This window comes from Juglans microcarpa x Juglans regia, chromosome 1S, assembly GCF_004785595.1.
Source record: "Juglans microcarpa x Juglans regia isolate MS1-56 chromosome 1S, Jm3101_v1.0, whole genome shotgun sequence".
NCBI lineage: Eukaryota > Viridiplantae > Streptophyta > Magnoliopsida > Fagales > Juglandaceae > Juglans > Juglans microcarpa x Juglans regia.
In genome coordinates, this window is record NC_054595.1 from 28,749,160 (window position 1) to 28,772,514 (window position 23,355).

Here is a 23,355-nt window from a genome sequence, read left to right on the forward strand (position 1 = left end):
ATAATTGTCTTAAAATTAGAAATATCAAAATTGTGGTCATGTAACTCTCACAAAAGCGACTCATAATTATTAATGAAGTGTAAATGAAAATGAGACAATTATAATATATATGAGATATTTTTGATACACACAACATATTATAAATCATTTTCCTTATAATATATAATCATTATCAGTTGTCAACCCGATTTTTAAACATTGGCTGAATCGCTGATCTGACCGCGGTATATATATATATATATATATATAATTATTATATATCGATCGAGCTATAAATTGATACAGTTTGGGAATATATAATTGAATGCATAGCACAATAAATTAATCTAAATTAGGAAAGGAGAGAGAGAGAGAGAGAGAGAGAGAGAGAGAGAGAGAGAGAGAGAGAGAGAGAGAGAGAGTAGAAGAGACACTCGCATGATTGAAATAGTCAAAATACGGAAGGCCAAAATGCAACTAGCATATTTCTTTCCACTAATGTTATTTATCATCTATTTTTTTATTATTCTATCATCATCTCGTGATGTGACATTAAATAATTAAAAACTATTTATTATATTTTATTTATAAATTTATCATTTAATACCGCATCATAAAATGATAATATGATAAAAAAGAAATGATGAGTAAAATTTTCCATTTCTTTCTTGTCAACTGGACGACGTGCAAAAAAAGAATTGAAAAGAAAAAAAATTGCTTATTTAATAAATAGAAAATCAGAGATCATACAAGGCCTGCGTCATCACGCAACTTAAACATGGCGTCATCTAATATTAACCGATTCGGAGTCAAGACTTGCCATAGAAGGAAACACGAGAAACTTTAAGATCCCCTAAAATATAGCTTTCTTTTTAATCCGCTTAAGATCACATATTAAACGATGAATTTCTCTCTCATGAAACTAGAGAGAGAGAGAGAGAGAGAGAGAGGAAATTGTTTTTGAATTCTTTTTTTTCTCTGATCTCTCTTTTTCGGAGACTGGGATTTTTGAGCTAGGCACTAGCTTTACCATAATCGATCGAGCAGGGCTTGGTAAAAGAAATATTTAGCTTAATTATTACAAAATGTATGTCAAAGAAAACGAGGATATCTCTTCTTAATTTGTTGGTCTACAATAACTGCAAGCTACGCCCACAATTTTGTTTGTGTCTTAGTTGGAATACAGACGTGCCCGCAATTCCTTGGTCAATGATCTCAGCACCGATGCTGTGCTAGCTCATTGTCAAAGTAAACCCTCCATGTGGGTGCGGTACTCAGGAGGCACGTTGACTTGGGGCAACTTGCTTGGCAATGAGGCCAGAGTCGATGGTGTCTAAGCCTCCGACTAACTGGTTATAAATTCAGACCAATGGATTGGTGCCAATCCACAGCAGTGATCGAGCATTAGTTTTGAGCTGGTTTTAATTGGTCGATCGAGGATGGCAGAAGCAGCACCAGGATCCTCCACAACTTCGAGGGTTGTCCTTCTTATACTGAGAGTATTCAGTTTTGTTCTCCTGTTAATATCACTCATAGTCCTTGCAGTCAATTCAGGAACCATGGAATCGGATGTTGGAACTTTGAAAATACACTTCAATGATGTTTATGCCTACAGGTACGTAATTCCTGAAAATGTTGCTCTTATTATTGCTATTATTCTTTAACTTCTTCTTTTGTATATGCATGTATGATCTCTTGTCAAATGTCATTATTCTGTTAAATTTTTGTTGTTATTGACATGATTTTAGTATCTTCTGAACTGATGGTATTAAAGAAAGAAATCCATTGCACATACATGTAGACAAGTCTTAATCATGCCTGATTTCTATTTTGAGCATTGCACGTACATGTAGACAAGTCTTAATCATGCCTGATTTCTATTTTGAGCATTGCGCGTTCACCATTTTAAGGAAAATGTTAGTCTTCCCACTGGTTGTTTTTGCTAGAAGTTACTGTTGGGATCTTTTTATTTTTTAAGGATCTTTTTATTTTTTATTTTTATTTTTTTACTTAATAATTAAGCAAATATTTGTAATAATATTGTGATTTTTTTTTTTTATTTTTTTAAAAATATTTGAAAGTGTTAAAAAGGACGTGTAAAAAAAAGTAAAAAAAAAAACTAGAAAACAACTTGAGGGAGCTCTCAGTGGAAGTAGCACCACCCCCGTTTTAATTGCTTTCGTCGGAATTCAACGCACACGTAGGCTAAGGTTTAGACGAGTGAAAATTGAACTAGGCCCACAATTCTCTCTCTCTCTCTCTCTCTCTCTCTCTCTCTCTCTCTCTCTCTCTCCTTATTTCGCATGAAACCTTTTTATAAATTGCAGGTACATGCTTGCTGCGATTGTCATTGGATTTGCATATTCCCTCATGCAACTTGCATTCTCAGTTTTCCGCCTTCTAATGGCAAACGGTTGTCTTGGCGGGGATTGTGGCGTTTTACTCGACTTCTATGGTGATAAGGTATGTAATTATCATTATATTAATAAATGATTTCTTTTATTATTATTATAATTTTTGTGTATGGTTGTAATAATATATGAGTAATGTTAGATACAATTATGGAGTGCGTAAGTATTACAATCCTTTTAAAAAAGAGTGAGGTCTACTATTAAAAATTAAATTTTTTCACGTAAATTTTATATTTACTCACTTTTTTAAAAAATAATTATACGACGTTTACGTATTCGACGACTGTAAATATTATTTCTCTTTTATTTGTGAGCCGGTTGGGATTGGAGCCCAAGTTTGGTCCTTTGTGTGAATTAAATCCACATAATTAAATTCTTTTTTTTTTTTCCTTTTTATCATAGGTTGTATCGTACGTATTAGCCACAGGTGCAGCTGCAGGATTCGGAGTAACGACGGATTTGAAAAGAGAGTTTGAAATAGCTGGTTTAGATTTTGGTGACAAATTTTACCAAATGGCAAGTGCATCAGCCAGCCTCCTTTTTCTTGCCTTTGTGTGCACGGCTATATGTTCGGTTCTCTCTTCCTATGCACTTCCCAAGAAATTTTGATTGTTGTGGAAAAGAAAATAATACTCCCACAGCTGCTTGTTTGATTTCGATTATTTGTAATTCTCTCTATCTCTCTGTACGTCTCCTTAGTTTCGAAGCATATGCATATTTGTAATTTGCTTTTGACGATCAAGTTCGCACCCCATGTTGTTCCTCTAAGTTATTGACAGGCAAATATTCATCATATTTAATAAGATCCTTAAATTCACCAATCACCATCTCCACTGTGCAAGAGGCGTGAAAATTATAATTAAACACTCTGAAATGTACGACCGCCCTTTAATCCTTGACGGACTATATGGGATACTTGTCCTGGGGCACCACATGCACTCTGATAGGACAGTCCCACGAAGATGAAACTTTACACCATCAATGTCTAGCTCATTCTTCAGATCGCGACAACAAGGGTGCAAATCCACGTCGTACTCTTTGTAATGGTAAACAAAACCTTGAACGCATTTTTGGCATGCATTAATAGAGTAAGTACTTGTACCAGAAAGGATAGTCATTTACATAGAAAATAAATATACACAGAAAGAATCAAGCAATATATTCCTTGGCAATATATGGTTCCAACTTAGAGTCCTTGACTTTGGTGGAACTGCATGACTTGTGATGTTGGTCTGTGCAGCAGCGGATTCATCAGTGGCATCCATAATATTCGTAATATAGTCATGCCTTTTCTTCCTTGTAGATCGACTCAAGCCCTACACGCTTTTCCTCATAATCTTCTACCTCTGCAAGGTGGGTTTCATCTAGCCACTTAATGACCTCGTCGATACTAGATTTAACCCTCTTCTTACTTCTGCGGGAAAGCTTGGCACCAATCTCTTTAGAATTGATAGTGTTACGCATGTCGTAGACATATTTCTCCAAGGCTACCCTTGCATTAACCTTCTTCCTGTACTCATCATCTTCAACCTTGTATTTCTTTGCATTCTCCACCATCCTATTAATCTCTTCGGTGGAGAGTCTCGCCTTGTCATTGGTGATAGTGGTCCTACAACTGGCGCCAGTGCTCTTTTCCATAGCAGAAACATTCAAGATACCATTAGCATCAATTTCAAAGCATATTTTGAGTTTAGCAACTCCTCTAGGTAATGCAGGAATGCCAGAAAGAATTAATTGTCCCAAGTAATTGTTATCCGCAGCTCTAGCTCTTTCACCCTCGTAAACACGGAGTCGAACAGAAGTTTGATTGTTGTCGGTGGTGTAATTATGTTCCATCTTGATGGGAATGGTGGTATTCCTTGGAATCACAACAGACATCTTACCTTCACGACCAACCAACACTCCTAGAGACAGAGGGGTGACATCCAAGAGCAAAATATCTTGAACATTCGTATTTCCAATCCCACTCAAATGTGCAGCTAGAACAGTAGCTCCATACGCCACTGCTTCATCTTGGTTAATGCCCTTGTTAAGCTCCTTCCCATCAAAGAACTCCTGCAACATTTCTTGCACTTTGGGGATTCTGGAAGAACCACCTACAAGAACGACATCATGAACTACACTCTTGTCCATCTTAGCATCAGCCAAACACTTGTCCACAAGTTCAATAGAATTCTTGAAGAAATCCATATTGAGTTCTGAAAATTTGGCACGGGTTATAGTTGAGAAGAAATCGATACCATTATACAAAGAATCAACTTCAATGGTAGTCTCAATTGCAGAAGAAAGAATCCTCTTTGCTCTCTCACAAGCTGTTCTCAACCTCCTTAGAGCTCGGGCGTTTCCACTGATGTCTTCCTTGTTTTGCCTTTTAAACAATTGAACACAATGTTCTACCATTCTGCTGTCAAAATCCTCACCTCCAAGGTGTGTATCTCCAGCAACGGCCTTAACAATTAAAGTACGCTCCTCAATGGTAAGCAGTGAGACATCTGCAGTACCACCCCCCAAATCAAAGATCAACACATTTCTCTTACCACTGCCACCCGCCCTGTCAAGACCGTAAGCAATGGCTGCAGCCGTGGGTTCATTGATTATCCGCAAGACATTAAGGCCCGCGATGCCACCAGCAACATTTGTTGCCTTACGCTGTGCGTCATTGAAGTAGGCGGGGACAGTAACAACTGCGTTCTTTACAGTCGTGCCCAAGTATGCCTCAGCGATCTCACGCATCTTTTTTAGAACCATAGATGAGATTTCCTCCGCAGAAAAGTGTTGTTCTTCACCCTTATAAGTGACCACGATTATAGGCTTGTCATCCGGACTTTCAATGACCTTGAATGGCCAAAGTTTGGCATCACTTTGAACTAAGGGATCACTGAATCTCCTACCGATCAATCGCTTTGCGTCTGTAAGAAGATGCAACATTTATTAGATATCATAATTTTTTAGTTGACATGATTTTTTTTCCTAAATTGGTAAATGTTATCGTGGCATTAGACAATATGAGGTTTGACAATGATTTTATTTTTTTAGTGTGTAGTTAGTAAACCATCTGATAAATACAAAAGAGATAAAATTTTCAATTGACACATGCAGTTTCTGTCAAAAAAATTCATTGATTTTTATACAAGTAGTGTTACAGCCACAAAAATATTGTATGAAAATAAAATCACAAATTGAGATGATTTCATATAATTCATTATACCTATTTTACAATAAAAAAAATTTAATTTATAATCAATATTTTACAACATTAAACCAAATCAGTTTAATTTTATAAAATTATTTTGTAACTAAAACATTTATTTGAACTTATTAATACCGGTATTTTAAGATCCAAAACTTAATTAATATGAAGATGAATAAACTAATAACTACAATTACTGAGTTCACAAGAGACCTTTAACATTCGTGGAGAACTTGGAATGGAGTTAAGCTGCCATGATCAATTTTCCAAATAGCCTTTTTTCTTTTTTTCTTTTCAATAATCTACCATGAATATAGACTAGTTCAAGTAAAAGAGTACTCATAATTTTTTATTTTAAACTTCACATGTTGAACTCCTGAAAAGAAGAAAGAACGACACGATTGAAGAAGAGATACTGAGAGATTACCAAAGACGGAGTTCGAGGGGTTCCTGGCAACCTGATTCTTAGCGGCATCACCTACCAAGCGCTCTTTTTCAGTGAAGTCGACATAAGATGGCGTCGTCCTGTTGCCCTGATCATTTACTATTATCTCTACTCGATTATGTTGCCACACTCCCACGCACGAATACGTCGTCCCCAGATCGATCCCTATTGCCAGGCCCTCTCCTTCACTCGACATTCTGACGATCGGATCAACGATCTCGAAGTAATGAAATGTTGAATACGGTCTTTATGTATTATTTGTTTTCTTGCTCGCGAAGTAGACGACCTTTAGAAGAAATTGCTTTATATTCCCCACACCCCCCCCCCCCCCCCCCCCCCTTACCTCTTGCTTTTATTCCCCCCTTTCTCAAAGTAATGAAAGGTTGAAGACGGTCTTTAATGCTGTATCATTATTTGGGGAGACTTTTGAATGTTGATTACACTACTAAAATTTCGAATAATTTTAAAATGCCAAACGTGTCCCACGATTATTTGAAAAAGATTCTTATCTTTTTCTCTTGAGTTGTAGCCCGCCGAGGGTGTATCCGACAAATTCTCTCCTTTAAATATTTAAAAAAAAATCACAATAAATATTTTCTTAATCGTTAAATAAAAAGAAAAAAATACCTGTAGCACAAAAAGAAATTCCTTTTCTGTTATGGACTTATGGCTCGAAATATAGAAGACAGTAGATTTGTCGTTTTCCCCTCAATGATTAAAAATGAAAATTCTTGGGTTTTTAATATTTTTATAAAGTTTGAATGTATCTTTAAGGAGCCCCAGGGGATGAATTTTGGTGATTATATGTGTTTGTATTAATTTGCAGGCTACAGTTGCAGATCTGCAGGAGGAGATTCATCGGCGAACTAGCGGCGATGTGGTTCACTTCTTGTTAGACTTTTTATGCAAGCCTTTTAGCTTGAACGACTAATTTTGCTTTGTCATTGAGGTAGTTTGAGTTTGGGTAACCAGATATTCTGTAAATAATATTAAAAAAATAATAATAAAATATTAAATAATAATAAAATGTAGATAAAAAATAATAATAAAATATTCTAAAAATATCATACCCAAACTGGAGAGTGTTACCTTCCACTCATGGTACTGATTTTATTGTCGATTTGAGGAAGACACATAATTTCCTTATTTTGTAAAGGTGTTAATTTCTTACAGAAACTGCCAATGTTATGTAAAGGAAGAAGGGTACTGCTGATCAGTGCTGTCCAACGGTAACCGCTGGGCATGTTGTGCCCTTACGCTCAAATTTTACTTTTCATTTTTTATATTTTTTAAACATTTTTAATTATTTAAAAACAATCAATATATCAATAATTACTTTCTTAATTATTAAGTAAAAAAAAATACATCAACTATTAAAATGAAGAAACAAAACGATGTGAAACACTCTTTTACGTACCACTAAAGAAAAAGTTCCATGTTTTTCGAACATTAGTTTACTTCTCATTTTTGAAAAGCATCTTTCTACTTCCTCTTTAAACTAATGTTGAGTCAAGTAAAACTCAACGTTGGAATAGGTAACTATAAGTCATAATAATAATATAATATTTTTTTTAATAATAGTATTTTTTTATATTTTAGAATTATATTAACTATATGTTAATTAATAATTTAAATTTTAATTAACTTATTGTTGTCTGTCTCTAGCATAGATTCCCCGAGTGTCTCGTCCAATTGCACTGACCTTTCTTCACTAGCTACTCTATGTTGAAAAGCTTCATCTAATTCTCGCTTCACGGATGCTACTTCCTTTCCCAGTCTTCAAAAAATCAGTCAACAAAGGGATTATTAAGCTGTCAAATGAAGACATAATAGTTGAATGATACGGGAGTTTAGCGCCAAAAGATATTTACTGCTTTTCGAATAAGAGAATTAAGGCATTGACTTGCCTTATTTTGTTATGTAATCAATCAGTTTAATTTTGTTAAGTTGGCGTCGTTTTCGTACGTCCGAATAATTCAATGTAAATTCATTCCTTGTAAGTTTACTGCTTATTATAAGTTTGGGAAGAATTATTTTGAATGGTATCAGAAAAATATTCAAACAACTGTTTGCAGGGTGGGATCCTCATTAAACAACCCACGTCTTTTATCAAAATTCATCCATAATAGGTAGAGCACGCCGGATTGATCTGACGTCTTTTCCTCTTGATCCGCCGGTCACACGTTCCATTTCTAGAGCTCGTAACATTGAACACGTAGGTAGAAGTAGTAGATTCAAGACCATCAAGACTAATGACTAAAAAAATTCACTCTGTTTGGACACCTTTTTTGAAGCGATCCATAACCAATTATTATCTATGTTAAATTTCCATTCTATCTTGAAGTGAGTTAAAATGAGATGAATTAAGATAAAAGTTGAAAGTTAAATAAAATATTATTAGAATATTATTTTTTAATATTATTATTATTTTATAATTTGAAAAAATTAAATTATTTATTATATTTTATATAAAAATTTAAAAAAATTGTAATGAGCTTGAGAGCCAATTTCACTCTCTTCCAATATTTGCTAGCCTTCTTTGATCTGTACGAGCATCCTTCACTTTGTTGTACTATGTCCTTGTTCGGAACTTTAATTTGAATCGCCATGTAACTCAATATCTGATCATTCACATCATTATGTCCATCAAAATAACCCTTCCTCCAATTCTCAATTACCAAGTCCTTCACACATGCTACATGATAGCAATATTTGCCACAGGTAGATTCATAGGACCAGCCCCTGAATCCTTTAGAAATTTCCTTACTTTCACATTTCTGGCATTTTGAGGAGACCATGTCACTGAGGTGCAGTTTCACCCCATCACCAATCAAGGTACGTTGAAGCTTCATGCAACATGGGTGTAGGTCATACGCTTCCTTATGCAAACATTGGTAAACAAACCCTAGCACATCCTTCCCACAAGCATCACAGTATCTAGCCCTATTTCCTGGCGCGTTTTCATAAAATCTGAAGTCGCACTTACTGAATAATGGGTGGAAAGCAGATGAGTCGGCCATCGCGCACTCCTCGTGTAGATGAAAATTGCAGTCTTCGCATTGGTAGCATTGTCTAAAACTCAATTCTTTGCACCCATCGCACTTGTACGGTTCTTGGGGGGAATCGACTAGCATCAAATCATGGTGTGGGTGGCTCCAATGCTTAATCTTGGTATACTTCATATCTAGATATATATGCTTCAAAAGATTCTTGTTTCCACTTTCGATCTATATGGTGCCGAGTTCCTGATGTAACAGACTGCGTATAAATTAATAAGGTGTCGATGTTGATCGCTTAATATTGCCAAGGAAGCAATCGAGAGAAAATTTCAGCGAAAACTTTATCTGTAGATCATGAATGGAGTACATGAATTATCTGTTTTTTGCAGCAGGAAAAAAATGCTATCTAGGCCGGCTTGTTATGCATGCAATTATCACGAGAATCTTTTCATATATTTATATATTATATACCAACTTGATGATGGCCCCGGAATTAAGAAGATTTCACATTCAACGTTTGTACATTAAAGTTGCTATTCATTTTACGCATATGTTCATAAATACATATATGTCAGTCGTCACATTAATATTTTATCTTTGTAATTTTTTATAATTATGGGTCTGCATGTCAACAGTTTTTGGTCAGAATTTCTTTCCCAAAGGGCCAACGTCAAGAACTCTTAAATCTAAAGAAAAACATATCAACAAGACATGCATATATATTTTTAACATGAAAAATGTAATTAATATTATCTCCTCGCATTAGAGTTGATGAAGTATCAAAGCAGTTTCATATATTTTTAATTTAGATGAAAAATGTAAATTTAGATGATTTATATAATAAGCACTATTTTACAAACAGAAATAACACGAATCGAGATATATAATGTAATATAGAATCAAAGAAAAGTAAATCAACCTCCAATAAAAAGCAAGCAAAGTAAACCGCCCGCCCCAAAAAAAAAAGTCGTGCCAATATAAACATTCTCGACAAATACAACATATAAAACTCAAAACGAAAAGAAATAAATACCAATATTTCCAATAATTCTAAGTAGTAAAAAAAAAACAAAAAATGTCTAGCTATTGGCTCCACGTTGAGATTTTGGGTATAAGAATTAAGAAATGGAAACGTCAGATAAAATTCAAAAGAAAAACCTTTGCTTTAATTCGTTTAATTGTTCTTGGGACGTCGGTACGTACGTAGGTAGGTAGCGCAACAAAGGTCCTAGCCGCAAGGAGATCTCCACCTTATTCTCTTCTTATAAGGGAAAGAAATGTCTTTGGAGCTAATGCCAATTATCATGGTGAGGTAGCTAGCTGTATAATTTGATGGCGATTACACCATGGTTACAGATATTGAAACAACATCTACAAAAGTAGTAACAAATCAAACCTGTCAACTCTCTCTCTCTCTCTCTCTATATATATATATATATGTGATGCAGTAAGCCGTGATGAGAAAACAACCAAACAAGCATAAGTAATAAAAGAACATCAAACAACATTAATATAATTATGTGACAAAGTCATAGATCAATAAACAAAAAACAGGGATGATTTCGATGGGAAGCAAGATATGTACCGGCCGATTATATATGTATGTATGTATTGTCTTGAAAGGCCTAGCCGGGCTTGATCTGGTTCTGAGATATTGCTAATGTATCGATGATGCGGGATAGAGTGTCCAATGAGATCTATGTACAAGCTGCTGGGCATCTATATTTATAAAGCACTCTTAACCGACTTGTTTGTTTTTGAGAACCAGTAGTCCATGCAGTCTTGATCTCCTCGATTATTATTTTTTATTTTATGTTTTTCACATCTTCTTCTGCTTAATTATTAAGACATTAGGGTCGGTGATCCTATCTAATAATCAAACGAACTTCAGTGGTGGTTTCCTGTTAATAATGACAGCACTATCATCGACATTATCTTTTTCTTCTTCTCCCACGCGCTGCTTGGAACGTCGTTCGTGCAGGTAACTTGTTTGACAATACATATATCACATGTATGTAGGCAGCGTCTCGATGCTTAATTCGTAACCACTGTTTTAGCTGGCATTACATTACACGAAACTACTACGAAAATATCGCATATACAAGAAAGTGGCCATCATGTCGTCATGATTCCTACGTGGGAGGGCTATCAAATGACCGACCTTTTTTCGTTAATTTTGTGCTTTAGAGATTTTCCTTTAGTTCCTTTTTTTGTTCTGCTTTTATTTTCGAAGACTAACATTACGAACTTCATTGGTGACTTTCTTGATGGTGACCCTGATATTATCGTTTGGAAACAAGCAACCTGTTGAAACCTTTAATATACAAGCACGGCATTAAGCTCTTATTTGGGAACACAGATCCTGTCATCTTATTTTATCTCTAAATTTTTTGTAATTTCCTTCTTAAACATTATTTAAATACAAATATTTTTTAATTTTAAATTTTTAACCTTTTCGTCTAATCGTTACCTAATCATTACAATTTTTTCCAAACTTTCAAATAAACCATACAAAATAATACAATTTTTTCAAACTCCAAAACAAAAATTATATTAAAAAATTATATTCTAATAATATTTTAATTTTATAATATTTTTATTCAATTTTTTTCACTTTTTAAAATCTAATAAAATATATTAATTTAAAATATTTGATTATTATTAACAAACTATTCCATTACTAATTATCTAAAAAAAAAAAGGCTCGCTGGATATTTGAATACCTTCCCAATATCTAGGCCCATAGTTTGAGTTACATTTTCATTACCCAATTACGTTATAGGCCCCGTACTTATAATAAGGCCATGGGTCAATGTCAGAGGCTTTCCAATTGAACCCTTTTGTCTCGGCAATTATACAATGATTCCTGTTTTGGGCCATAATAATTGTACTTTCTAGACCTGTAAAAGCAAATTTTTATCGGGCACAACTTACAACAGAAGAGACTACACACATGGGCAAGGAAAGTTTCAAAAGCCCAGTGAGCAGAAAGAACCTTTTTTTCTTTTGTTTTTGTTCACGTGTGATATTTTAGCATATGAATCTCTGATTCAGAAGCTGTAAAGGGGCGATAACCCACTGCCACGGGGACTCCATCCCCTGCATGGTCGTTCGCGGTTGTAGTGGTCTCTAGCTGCTCGCTAGCGCACCCGTTGTCCACAAAACATATCGGCCCTGATCTTGGAAGCCAAAATATAAATACAGTATCTATAGAAATATAAACATAGTATCTTTAGAAATTCTAGACTTTCAAATATTTTGGACAACTGGCCTGGGAAGTCAAGCTACTCGCACTGGTAACATGATCTGAGCATTCGTCAGTTCAATTTTAGTGATAAAAGGGGCAACTCAACTGCTTATTGTTGTTAAGAATCAGACATATTTGCAATGATGGGTTTGCATATTAACTTAAGGCCTATGAGCTTTTCCTCAAACTCATCAGCCCCTGCGAGCGCCATGCCATCTAACCACTGAATCACCTCGTTAATAGCAGCTCTGATCTTCTTCTTCTTTGTACGGGAAACCTTAGCACCAATTTGCTGATCATTAATGTTGTTCCTCATTTTGTAGGCATAGTTCTCCAAAGCTGCCTTAGAGTTGGCCCTCTCCCTCCACTCATCATCTTCAACCTTGTATATCTCAGCGTCTACAATCATCCTAGTAATTTCTACCTTGGATAGTCTTGCCTTCTCGTTGGTGATGATGATCTTGCGACGCACCCCAGTGGTCACCTCCTCAGCAGAAACATTCAAGATACCGTTTGCATCTATATCAAAGCTTACTTTGAGCTTAGCAGCACCCCTTGGTACGGCAGGAATGTCAACAAGGCGGAATTCTCCCAACCAGTTGTTATCCTTAACTCTCGCTCTTTCCCCCTCGTAAATTGAGAACAAAGCACTAGTTTGGTTGTCATAGAAGTTGCTGTAGTTGGCCTCCATCTTGGTGGGAATGGTGGTATTCCTTGGAATCACAACAGACATCTCACCTCCATTGACAGACACTCCTAGAGACAGAGGGGTGACATCCAAGAGCATAAATTGATTCACTCTCTCATTACCCATACCAGTCAAATTCGCAGCTTGGATGGCGGCTCCATGAGCCACAGCTTCGTCTGGGTTAATGCTCTTGTTAAGCTCCTTTCCATCAAAGAATTCCTGCAACATTTCCTGCACTTTGGGGATTCTGGAAGAACCACCTATAAGAACGACATCGTGGACTGCACTCTTGTCCATCTTAGCATCAGTCAAACAATTATCCACAAGCTTAATAGAATTTTTGAAGAAATCCATATTAAGTTCTGAAAATTTGGCACGGGTAATAGTCGAGAAGAAATCAATACCATTATATAGAGAATCAACTTCAATGGTAGTCTCAATTGCAGAAGAAAGAGTCCGCTTTGCTCTTTCACAAGCTGTTCTCAACCTCCTTAGAGCTCGGGCGTTCCCACTGATGTCCTCCTTGTTTTGCCTTTTAAACAATTGAACACAATGTTCTACCATTCTGCTGTCAAAATCCTCACCTCCAAGGTGTGTATCTCCAGCAACGGCCTTAACATTGAAAGTACCATCCTCAATGGTAAGCAGTGAGACATCTGCAGTACCACCCCCCAAATCAAAGATCAACACATTTCTCCTATCAATGCCACCCGCCCTGTCAAGACCGTAAGCAATGGCTGCAGCCGTGGGTTCATTGATTATCCGCAAGACGTTAAGGCATGCGATGTCGCCAGCATCATTTGTTGCCTTACGCTGTGCGTCATTGAAGTAGGCGGGGACAGTAACAACTGCGTTCTTTACAGTCGTGCCCAAGTATGCCTCGGCGATCTCACGCATCTTTTTTAGAACCATAGATGAGATTTCCTCCGCAAAAAAGTGTTTTTCTTCACCCTTATAAGTGACCACGATTATAGGCTTGTCATCCGGACTTTCAATGACCTTGAATGGCCAAAGTTTGGCATCACTTTGAACTAAGGGATCACTGAATCTCCTACCGATCAATCGCTTTGCGTCTGTAAGATAATAATTGGAAAATGAAAATTTTGACGACAAGAAAGCAGAAGATGCAACTACATTCATGACATATCATAATTTTTTAGTTAGCAACTTGGCATGTATTTTTTTTTTTTTTTTTTTTTTTTTTTAGTTAGCAACAAAAATTGGCACGTGTAGTTTTTGTTGACAAAATCTGTTAATTTTAATATGAGCAGTATTAAAGCCACAATTTTTTTTTTTTAATAAAAGCAATCTTATAAATTAAGATAACTTTATATAATATATTATATCTACAATTAAATTATTTTTTTCTTTATAATAATCTACCAAGAACTTTTTTTTTTTTTTTCATAATCTACCAAGAATATAGACAGACTAGTTCAAGGAAAGAGAGTACTTATAATTCTTTTTTTTTTTTTTTTTTTTTTTTTTTTTTAATTTTAAACTTCACATGTTGAAGTTTGAACTCCTGAAAAGAAGAAAGAACGACGTGAATGAAGAATGAGAAACAAAAAGGATACTGAGATATTACCAAAGACGGAGTTGTATACATTCCTGGCAACCTGATTCTTGGCGGCATCACCTACCAAGCGCTCTTTTTCAGTGAAGGCGACATAAGACGGCGTCGTCCTGTTGCCCTGATCATTTGGTATTATCTCTACTCGATTATGTTGCCACACTCCCACGCACGAATACGTCGTCCCCAGATCGATCCCTATTGCCAGGCCCTCTCCTTCGCTCGACATTCTGACGATCGGATCAACGATCTCGAAGTTATGAAAGGTTGAAGACGGTCTTTATGTATTATTTGTTTTCTTGCTCGCGAAGTAGACGGCCTTTGGAGGAAATTGCTTTTTCTCTCATCTTTACCTTTGCTTTTATTCCCCTAATGCCTTTTAATTTGGAAAGGGATTCCACACGGACTGCTACGTCAGTTTTTTTTTTTTTTTTTCAGAAACTTTGTGCAGACTGCTGCACTGGTTTTTTTCTCCTTCCTTCTGCAGACTCCTCTTCTTTCTGCAGACTGCGTTTTTTCTCTAGGTTGAAGATGGTCTTTATGTATTAGCTAAATCTAACGAAAAAGTGTTTGAAAGTGTGTCTCGAAGAAATTAATTTTTTTTTTTAAATATTTTTTTAATAATGTTATGAATTTTTTTTAAATATTTATGATAATTAAAAAAATACGTAAAAATAAAGAATAAATAAATAAATAAATAAAATTTATCGGATATACTATCGAGACATTTTTTGGGTGAGTGTTACTCTTATTTCCTTGCTCACGAAGTAGACGGCCTTTCGGTGGAAATTGCAATTTTCCCTCTATCTTTACCTATTGCTTTTTATTATCCTAAGGAAAATATTTTAGTCAAATAAATTATATAAAAATAAATTTATAAATTTATAGAATTTAATATAATACGTCATATTATAAAATTATTTTTATTATAAAATAGATTTAAAAAATTTCATAAAAAATATCAATTTATAAATTTATTTTATATATATTTTTTTATATCTATATCAGTTCTTTTTATTTATTATTTTTGAATTTTAAAAGTGAATAGGAAATCAGAATCTTATATCATTACAGATATGTTTTTTATCCCGAATTTGTGTTCCGAATGATTTTTTTTTTTACTTAATGATTAAGAAAGTATTTTTTAATGATGTTGTAAATTTTTTATTTTTTAAAAAAAATGTTTATGATGACTAAAAAAATACATAAAAAAAGAAAAAAAATAAAATAGCCTATTCAAGATGTTTTTTCGAGATGTTTTTTCGGCCATATAGCAGTTCTCATATCATTATAAGGGGGAGAGAGTTTTAAAATGCCAAACGTGTGTAAAGTTTGATTCGATTTGGTGCTCATCATTCATACTACAAGGCAGTTCTAATTTACAAGAAGAGGCAGCCAACGTATTTATATCAGGAAATGATATTCTCGCCGAAAACTATCGACAAAATTTATAAATTGTATTTTTTTTATTTAATAATTAAGAAAGAATTTTTTAATTAATTTATTATTTTTTAAGAAACAATTTTAAATAATTTAAAACAAAGTTTTTACACGTTGGGTAGAAATTTTTGATGACCTTTTCTCGGTGATTGTACATTACCTATTTATATTTGACTAGAAAAAGGGTGAACATTGTGGCTGCATTGTGCGGTTCGAAAAATTCATTCTGTGGTCGAACATACAACTTGATCCAACAAAACATTGTGGCTAATGGGCTTTGTAATTGAAGGGTACATGAAAAATGGGCCTCTTTGACAAACAATAGGCCTTTTTCGCAATGCTGATACTTCAGGTTTTAATGATAATCATGGATTGGGTTGATTTGTCTATCTTTTTCTCGAAATCCGGTATTTAAGTTCAAAACCTGCTTCGTACATTTGAATATTGAATTGATTTGATAAAATATTATTTATTATTATTATTATTATTATTTAAAAATTTAAAAAAATTAAATTATTTATTATATTTTATATTAAAATTTAAAAAAATTATAATGATAAATTATATTTCCAAACGAAACCTTAAGATTTGATCAACGCTCCACCGTCAAGGCATTTAAGATTTGCGTCATATGGTATAAATGTCTTATCTTCAAATAAGAATATCAGCTTCGAATCTTCACCCTAAAAATTGTAGCAGTGATTATCCATTTTAACCTCTTAGATTAATGTATTTTGTTCAATTTGCATTCCGTTATTGTAGAAATAATTGTTTTTCTTACATTAATGTTTTTTTCTTATATGAATTTTTTTGTTCTTTTTTAAACTAAAAATAGCATCTAAAGAGTATCAATTTCGTCATTAAAAATTAGGCCGGCTGAGCCAGTACGAAATACGAATTAAGCTGGTGTGGTTAATCAGCCGATGCAGTTAGCTCTCCTACCCCCAACTACTCGCCATTAATGTATCTACTGATAGCAGTAATGTTACAGTTAATAAAGGGATTATATAAGAATAATTTTATAATCTAGAAAATCAGATTAAGCAACAGATTCTTGCGTAGCTTCTCTGCTCCTGGATCTTTGAGTAAAATCGTTCGCTAATCCCAAAAGTTTCGTCGCTTTCGGCATTTGGTGAACCGGGTGAAGTGGTCTTCTCTCTCTTGTTTTCAAGGATGAAGGTCACTGTCGTTTCACGGAGTGGTAAAGAAGTTATCAAGGGTGGAATTGACCTCGGCGATTCCGTACGTTCTTATATTTCTCTTATTGTTAAACTCTACTTAATTCCCGCGAAAATATGTTCTTCACTCGATATACACCTCTTCTGTTATGGACTTGTTGTTTTCCCCTCAATGATTAAAAATGAAAATTCTTGGGTTTTTAATACTTTTATAAAGTTTTATGGAGCCCCAGGGGATGAATTTTGGTGATTATATGTGTTTGTATTAATTTGCAGGCTACGGTTGCTGATCTACAGGAGGCGATTCATCGGCGAAGTAAGGGCGGGATGTGGTTCATTTCTTAGCTTGAACAACTAATTTTGCATAGAAACTGTTAATTGTACATGGTATTCATTTATGCATGCCAAAAAGAAAAACCTCAATACTTTTACATTGCAATTTATGTCCATCTTATTTGTCTTTATTTGGGAGGTAATCTTTCTATCGAGAACTCTGTACTTTTAAGTTCATTGGTTCGCTAAGATTTCTCTGTAAAATTGGCTCTAGATTCGATGCTTCAGTCATCTTTTCTGGACTTACAGTGTTAACACTATGATTGAGGCATGTTCTTTTGTATTTCATCTTCTTGACCTTGTTAGCTATCGGCCTTACTCTTGCAAGTCAGATAATTTCATCAACTCATTTTTCTTGTCTTACCTCAACAGCCAGAAAGTTCTACCCTTCGAGACAGCGATTAACCCTCCCCATCCAACCTGGATCAAAGGAAAGGCCTGTTGTTCTAAACTACAAGAAAAGTCTCAAGGACTATTGCGATGGAAACTTGGACTACTTGACTGTAGTGTTCAAGGACTTGGGATCACAAGTCTCCTATCGTATACTTTTCTTCTGGGAGTACCTGGGTCCTTTGGTCCTTTATCCCATCTTTTACTACTTTCCTGTCTACCAGTACTTTGGCTACGAAGGGGAGCGCATCATCCATCCGGTTCAGACATATGCTTTATACTACTGGTGTTTCCACTACTTGAAGCGAATTTTGGAAACATTTTTTGTGCATAGGTTTAGCCATGCAACGTCACCACTGTCTAACGTGTTTCGTAATTGTGCATATTATTGGTCATTTGGCTCTTATATTGCTTACTGTGTGAACCACCCACTTTACACCCCTGTTAGTGACCTCCAAATGAAGATAGGGTTTGGATTTGGATTGCTTTGTCAAATCTCGAACTTCTATTGCCATATCTTGCTGAGGAATCTTCGCAAGCCTGATGGGAATGGAGGGTATCAAATTCCACATGGTTTTCTGTTCAATATTGTAACATGTGCAAATTACACAACAGAGATTTATCAGTGGTTAGGTTTCAACATTGCAACACAGACAGTTGCAGGTTATAGTTTTCTTGCAGTTGCTACTATTATCATGACCAATTGGGCCCTTGCAAAGCACCGGCGTTTGAAGAAGGTAACTTTATATTTGTTGAATAAGTAAAACTTTTAACTTCGTTTCTTTTTATAACCGCCTGCATTCCTCACAAAAAGTTCAGGTCCCTTTTCTGATTTAGGTAAGGTACCTTGGAGTTTCATCGGTAAACTGTAAATTACAATCTTGATTAGGAAAAGAAAGAACATATCTAAGAAGGCACCGGATTGGTTTTGAGTGGATGTTTACTACACTTTTATTATTCTTAAACTTCGTTGAATTCATTGAATCCTATTTCATTATTGCTGTTTTGAAATTTGTTATTTGATTTGCATCTTCATCTGCATTTTTGGCAATCATAGTGCCTCCTTAGAGAGAGAGAGAGAGAGAGAGAGAAGCCTAATTCCTTCTACAATTCACAGGATTCAGGGATGACAATAACCTGTTTCTTAGTGTCCTTGCAATTCTGAATATATATTGTTATATTTTCTACCTACAAAATGCATGAATCCAAATAAGAAACTTCAATTAGAATCAGTCGCAACTTTTCTTTGTTACCAATATGGCTTCTTACCTTTGAAATTGACACATTGTGGCCTGCAGATATTTGATGGCAAGGACGGAAGACCCAAGTATCCACGCAGATGGGTAATAGTACCCCCATTCCTGTAAAAGTGACTGGTCATCTTGCCTCTTGTTTCTCTCTTTGGTACCAAGATTGTATTAGTTTCATTCTTGTGGGACTGAGACATGAACTTTGGCATTACATTCAGACAACGTGGTCCACGTCCCATTCGAATAACCTGAAGTCCTGAGGATCTTTTTCTCTCTTGTTCCCTCCCTGTTTGCTCTTAGTTTTCCTTGGCATTTGGAATACTTGTAGTTAAAATTTTTTTTATCGGATTGGCTATTTACATTCTCATCAGTTTTTTTTTACGAGACCTGGTTTGTAAAATAAACATTGGAAATCATAGCTTAAAAGAATGAATTGGGATAGGTACTCGAACTTGGTCCACCCTATTCCACCATTATTTCCTTTTAGAATTGGGCATCGATTAATGGCTGATAAATCCAAGAAAAGTGAGGAGAGGAAGATGAAAAGCGGATGGATGCCATGCAAGTTGCAACCCAAAGTTTGTAGGTGCCGCATTATGCATATTTGGAAAGGAATTTTGCCAGTCATTTCTCTTTTTTTTTTTTTTTTTTTTTTTAAATCGGCACTTCGAGCTGATATGTAATCTCTGTTTTTGTAAAAAGGAAAAATAAAAGTATATTTCTTTAAAACTAACACATTTATCGCTGTATGATCATTTCCAAAAAACGAAAAAACTGGAAATGGTTAGTTGTAACGAAAAAAATAAAAGTCGGAAGCAAGAGAATCCGGACTGTGCCCGCCCCCGAAATCCAACGATCCACCTCGCATCCCGTACCTCTTATGTTTCCCATTTAGCCCACCCTCTCTCTTTCAGGATGAGTGCCTCTCTCTCTCTCTCTCTCTCTCTCTGTCTCTCCCTCTCCCTCTAACTCGACTTCGTCCTCTGTCAAGTTCCGAAAGGTCAGATTCCCCTATCTTTTCCTTTCACCGATTGCGTTCGATAATTTCTTAAGATCTTTCTTGGATTTTCGAATTTCCGCTCAATCGATCTCTCTCTCTCTCAATTTGCTCTCATTGTTTATTAGCGATCAGTAGTATCGGGATCGGCGCCATAGATCATGTGTATATTACTGATTTTATTTCATTTGGTCGATTTGGTTTTTGCGCTTTTTTTCCCTATAATAAAATCTCCTTCCATCGTCATTTTCTTTTTTGTCTAAACAAAAAAAGGAATGAAACAATGCTGTGCAATAGTTTACGACCACGTTTTTCTTGATATCTGTTTCTTGAAAATCATGACACGGTAATGAGATCTTAACAGTTGCACGGCACATTCGTGTTTTTTAAGGAAAATTTCGAGGGAGAATTTCTTGAAGTCGACGAAAATGAAGCTCTCAAAAGAGGTAGGGAGGAAGAAGACATCTTATGAGAATGATGATTGTATATGAATCAAGTGGAAAAACGAAAAAATGGTGTCATTTATGGATCTTTATTATGTAATTTATTTTTTTATTTATTTTTTGAAAAATCCTTTGGTTATAAAAGAATTTCATAATATTAAATTTACGAATTGATGTAAGTAACATCATATTATAAAGTTATTTTTATTATATAATAGATCTAATATATTACGTGAAATTATTAAATATATTAATTTATAAGTTTATTTTTATAAAAATTTGTTGGGAGTGCAGTAGTTTTATACTTTTAGTCTTTGTTGTTGCTGTTGGTGTCGAGTTTGGTTAATTTTCTTGTTGCTTTGGAGAAGGATTGATTATCTTGGTGAGGTGGGGACCATGTGTCATGTCCCGCTTTGTTTAATACTACGATGTCCAATCCATATTAACACATTTCACACCCTTATTTATCTCTCTTTTTTTTTCACTTAAATTACATTACTAGTTTTGTAGAGCCAGCATGGTGTCAAATTGTCAATGGTGAGTGTTTTTATATCCATATGATATCTAGCTGATAGATGTACAATATATAAGGTGGAAAAAAAAAAAAAAAAAAAAGGAAACTCCATCGTAGGGTTCTTATTGTCCTATTTGTTTTTCTCTTACTGATCATAGTTTATCCTGCAGGTGGTAGAAGATGGCGGATGCAGAGGACATTCAGCCACTCGTGTGCGACAATGGGACAGGAATGGTTAAGGTATTAATTAAGTACCCTCTGTGTTATGAATGTTGTTTTGGTTTCTAATATGCAAAGCTGTTGTTGACTGCTAAGTTGAGGTACTCCTCAATTTTTGTGCCCTTGCCCCTCAATTTTTGTGCCCTTGCCCCTTCTTTCTTTTGAGATGTAATATCTTAGAGAACTGGCCATGATATTACATTTTAGGCTGGATTTGCTGGAGATGATGCCCCAAGAGCTGTGTTCCCTAGCATTGTAGGCCGTCCTCGTCACACTGGTGTGATGGTTGGGATGGGCCAGAAAGATGCATATGTTGGTGATGAAGCTCAATCCAAGCGGGGTATTTTGACCCTCAAATACCCAATTGAGCACGGTATTGTGAGCAACTGGGATGACATGGAAAAGATTTGGCATCACACCTTCTACAATGAGCTTCGTGTTGCCCCAGAAGAGCACCCAGTTCTCCTGACTGAGGCTCCTCTCAACCCTAAAGCTAATCGTGAGAAGATGACCCAAATCATGTTTGAGACCTTTAACGCTCCTGCTATGTATGTAGCAATTCAAGCTGTTCTTTCCCTGTATGCAAGTGGTCGCACAACTGGTAAGCAGTCTAATTAAAACCATTTAGTTAGCTAGGGTTCCAAGTGGAGTCCTCATTGGTATTTACTATGAACCATCTCTCTTCCCTTCTTTTTTGATGGATTTTTGCCTCAGGTATTGTGCTGGACTCTGGTGATGGTGTTAGCCATACAGTCCCCATATACGAGGGGTATGCCCTCCCACATGCCATCCTTCGTCTTGACCTGGCTGGTCGTGACCTCACAGATTATTTAATGAAAATTCTCACTGAGCGTGGATATTCTTTCACCACCACGGCCGAGCGCGAAATTGTGAGGGACGTGAAGGAAAAGCTTGCTTATATTGCTCTTGATTACGAGCAGGAGCTAGAGACGTCCAAGACCGGCTCTTCGGTTGAGAAAAGCTATGAGTTGCCAGATGGGCAGGTCATCACTATTGGGGCTGAGCGTTTCCGATGCCCCGAGGTTCTTTTCCAACCATCCTTGATTGGAATGGAAGCAGCAGGCATTCACGAGACCACATATAACTCCATCATGAAGTGCGATGTCGATATCAGGAAGGACCTGTATGGTAATATTGTCCTCTCAGGTGGTACAACCATGTTCCCAGGCATTGCTGATAGAATGAGCAAGGAAATATCCGCACTAGCTCCAAGCAGTATGAAAATCAAGGTGGTGGCTCCACCGGAGAGGAAGTACAGTGTCTGGATTGGAGGATCCATTTTGGCATCACTTAGCACCTTCCAGCAGGTATGCTTTCATGCTTGCATTACATTCGAATTTTATTTTTCCTCTTTTTTTTTTTTGTTTTTTGGGTCATTATGGATGGGAGGATTTTGCTTGTTTCTTGAATGCAGATGTGGATAGCGAAGGCAGAGTATGATGAGTCCGGGCCATCAATTGTGCATAGGAAATGCTTCTAAATGTCCGAGAATAGAATCTTTGAAGAAATAAAGCTCCTGACTTTGTCTCAGAAGGAAGTTGTTGCAATCCTTTCGTTCTAGCTTGCCATCTCTTAATGCAATTTCCCATCTTGGACTTGGAGTGCTCGCTTTCAAGGAAGGCGTAGAGTTTATTTGATTTAAAATAATGGTCCATTTCTTCCAATATTATATTTTGAGCAATTTTTTTATTCTTCCATTCAATATTATTAATGCTATTCAGGGTCCTCTTGCTGAAATATTATATATTTTCGTAGTTTTCTTCAAATATTTGATTATTGATCTAACAATCTCGATCACCAAAACATCTTTATCTCGATTTCATAACAATTTTGAAAAACCAACAATTTTATTCCTTTAATATTTACAATAGATACGACTACTCTTTCAATCCCTCATAAAAGCAATCTTTAAAAAATGATTTCAATTGATATCAATAATTTTATAAAATCCCAAACACATACCCAAACTATTCGAATATAAATAAAATTGTATATTCCAACATTGTTACATGGTTTAAATAAACACAACAGGAAAAAT

The 23,355-nt window shown here is 35.5% G+C and overlaps 5 protein-coding genes across 6 annotated transcripts; 3 read left to right on the forward strand and 2 right to left on the reverse strand.

The window, feature by feature from the left end:
- Nucleotides 1-1,366: 1,366 nt before the first annotated feature.
- Nucleotides 1,367-3,317, forward strand: LOC121246462 (CASP-like protein 4D1). Its single transcript, XM_041144636.1, has 3 exons — nt 1,367-1,594; nt 2,307-2,442; nt 2,793-3,317. Exons 1-3 carry the CDS (start codon nt 1,419-1,421, stop codon nt 2,997-2,999), a joined length of 519 nt encoding a protein of 172 aa, XP_041000570.1. The 5' UTR covers nt 1,367-1,418; the 3' UTR covers nt 3,000-3,317.
- On the forward strand, nt 2,237-23,054 carry LOC121246420 (actin). Of its 2 annotated transcripts, XM_041144575.1 has the most exons (6): nt 2,237-2,273; nt 20,075-20,123; nt 21,248-21,317; nt 21,504-21,897; nt 22,011-22,624; nt 22,732-23,054. In XM_041144575.1, exons 3-6 carry the CDS (start codon nt 21,258-21,260, stop codon nt 22,795-22,797), a joined length of 1,134 nt encoding a protein of 377 aa, XP_041000509.1. In that variant the 5' UTR covers nt 2,237-2,273; nt 20,075-20,123; nt 21,248-21,257; the 3' UTR covers nt 22,798-23,054. The 2 variants fall into 2 exon arrangements, with proteins under 2 accessions (XP_041000509.1, XP_041000510.1); XM_041144576.1 differs by lacking the exons at nt 2,237-2,273; nt 20,075-20,123 and adding an exon at nt 20,546-20,566.
- Nucleotides 3,406-6,429, reverse strand: LOC121246388 (heat shock cognate 70 kDa protein-like). The gene is made up of 2 exons (XM_041144530.1): nt 6,008-6,429; nt 3,406-5,299 (listed from the first exon to the last, which is right to left on the reverse strand). Exons 1-2 carry the CDS (start codon nt 6,219-6,221, stop codon nt 3,672-3,674), a joined length of 1,842 nt encoding a protein of 613 aa, XP_041000464.1. The 5' UTR covers nt 6,222-6,429; the 3' UTR covers nt 3,406-3,671.
- LOC121246387 (heat shock cognate 70 kDa protein-like) lies at nt 12,256-14,911 on the reverse strand. Its single transcript, XM_041144529.1, has 2 exons — nt 14,548-14,911; nt 12,256-14,032 (listed from the first exon to the last, which is right to left on the reverse strand). Exons 1-2 carry the CDS (start codon nt 14,759-14,761, stop codon nt 12,390-12,392), a joined length of 1,857 nt encoding a protein of 618 aa, XP_041000463.1. The 5' UTR covers nt 14,762-14,911; the 3' UTR covers nt 12,256-12,389.
- On the forward strand, nt 16,983-19,489 carry LOC121246438 (very-long-chain enoyl-CoA reductase-like). Its single transcript, XM_041144598.1, has 4 exons — nt 16,983-17,214; nt 17,427-17,466; nt 17,856-18,610; nt 19,172-19,489. Exons 1-4 carry the CDS (start codon nt 17,146-17,148, stop codon nt 19,238-19,240), a joined length of 933 nt encoding a protein of 310 aa, XP_041000532.1. The 5' UTR covers nt 16,983-17,145; the 3' UTR covers nt 19,241-19,489.
- Nucleotides 23,055-23,355: the final 301 nt, after the last annotated feature.

Excerpts from the sequence above, each read along its gene's own strand:
- LOC121246462 (XM_041144636.1), top strand. The coding sequence starts at position 1,419 with ATGGCAGAAGCAGCACCAGGATCCTCCACAACTTCGAGGGTTGTCCTT. Across the intron at positions 1,595-2,306 it reads AATGATGTTTATGCCTACAG|GTACATGCTTGCTGCGATTG; the intron begins GTACGTAATTCC and ends TATAAATTGCAG. Across the intron at positions 2,443-2,792 it reads TCGACTTCTATGGTGATAAG|GTTGTATCGTACGTATTAGC; the intron begins GTATGTAATTAT and ends TTTTTATCATAG.
- LOC121246387 (XM_041144529.1), bottom strand. The coding sequence starts at position 14,761 with ATGTCGAGCGAAGGAGAGGGCCTGGCAATAGGGATCGATCTGGGGACG. Across the intron at positions 14,033-14,547 it reads TGTATACAACTCCGTCTTTG|ACGCAAAGCGATTGATCGGT; the intron begins GTAATATCTCAG and ends ATTATCTTACAG.
- LOC121246388 (XM_041144530.1), bottom strand. The coding sequence starts at position 6,221 with ATGTCGAGTGAAGGAGAGGGCCTGGCAATAGGGATCGATCTGGGGACG. Across the intron at positions 5,300-6,007 it reads CCCCTCGAACTCCGTCTTTG|ACGCAAAGCGATTGATCGGT; the intron begins GTAATCTCTCAG and ends ATCTTCTTACAG.
- LOC121246438 (XM_041144598.1), top strand. The coding sequence starts at position 17,146 with ATGAAGGTCACTGTCGTTTCACGGAGTGGTAAAGAAGTTATCAAGGGT. Across the intron at positions 17,215-17,426 it reads GAATTGACCTCGGCGATTCC|GCTACGGTTGCTGATCTACA; the intron begins GTACGTTCTTAT and ends ATTAATTTGCAG. Across the intron at positions 18,611-19,171 it reads AGCACCGGCGTTTGAAGAAG|ATATTTGATGGCAAGGACGG; the intron begins GTAACTTTATAT and ends TGTGGCCTGCAG.
- LOC121246420 (XM_041144575.1), top strand. The coding sequence starts at position 21,258 with ATGGCGGATGCAGAGGACATTCAGCCACTCGTGTGCGACAATGGGACA. Across the intron at positions 21,318-21,503 it reads ATGGGACAGGAATGGTTAAG|GCTGGATTTGCTGGAGATGA; the intron begins GTATTAATTAAG and ends ATTACATTTTAG. Across the intron at positions 22,625-22,731 it reads CACTTAGCACCTTCCAGCAG|ATGTGGATAGCGAAGGCAGA; the intron begins GTATGCTTTCAT and ends TCTTGAATGCAG.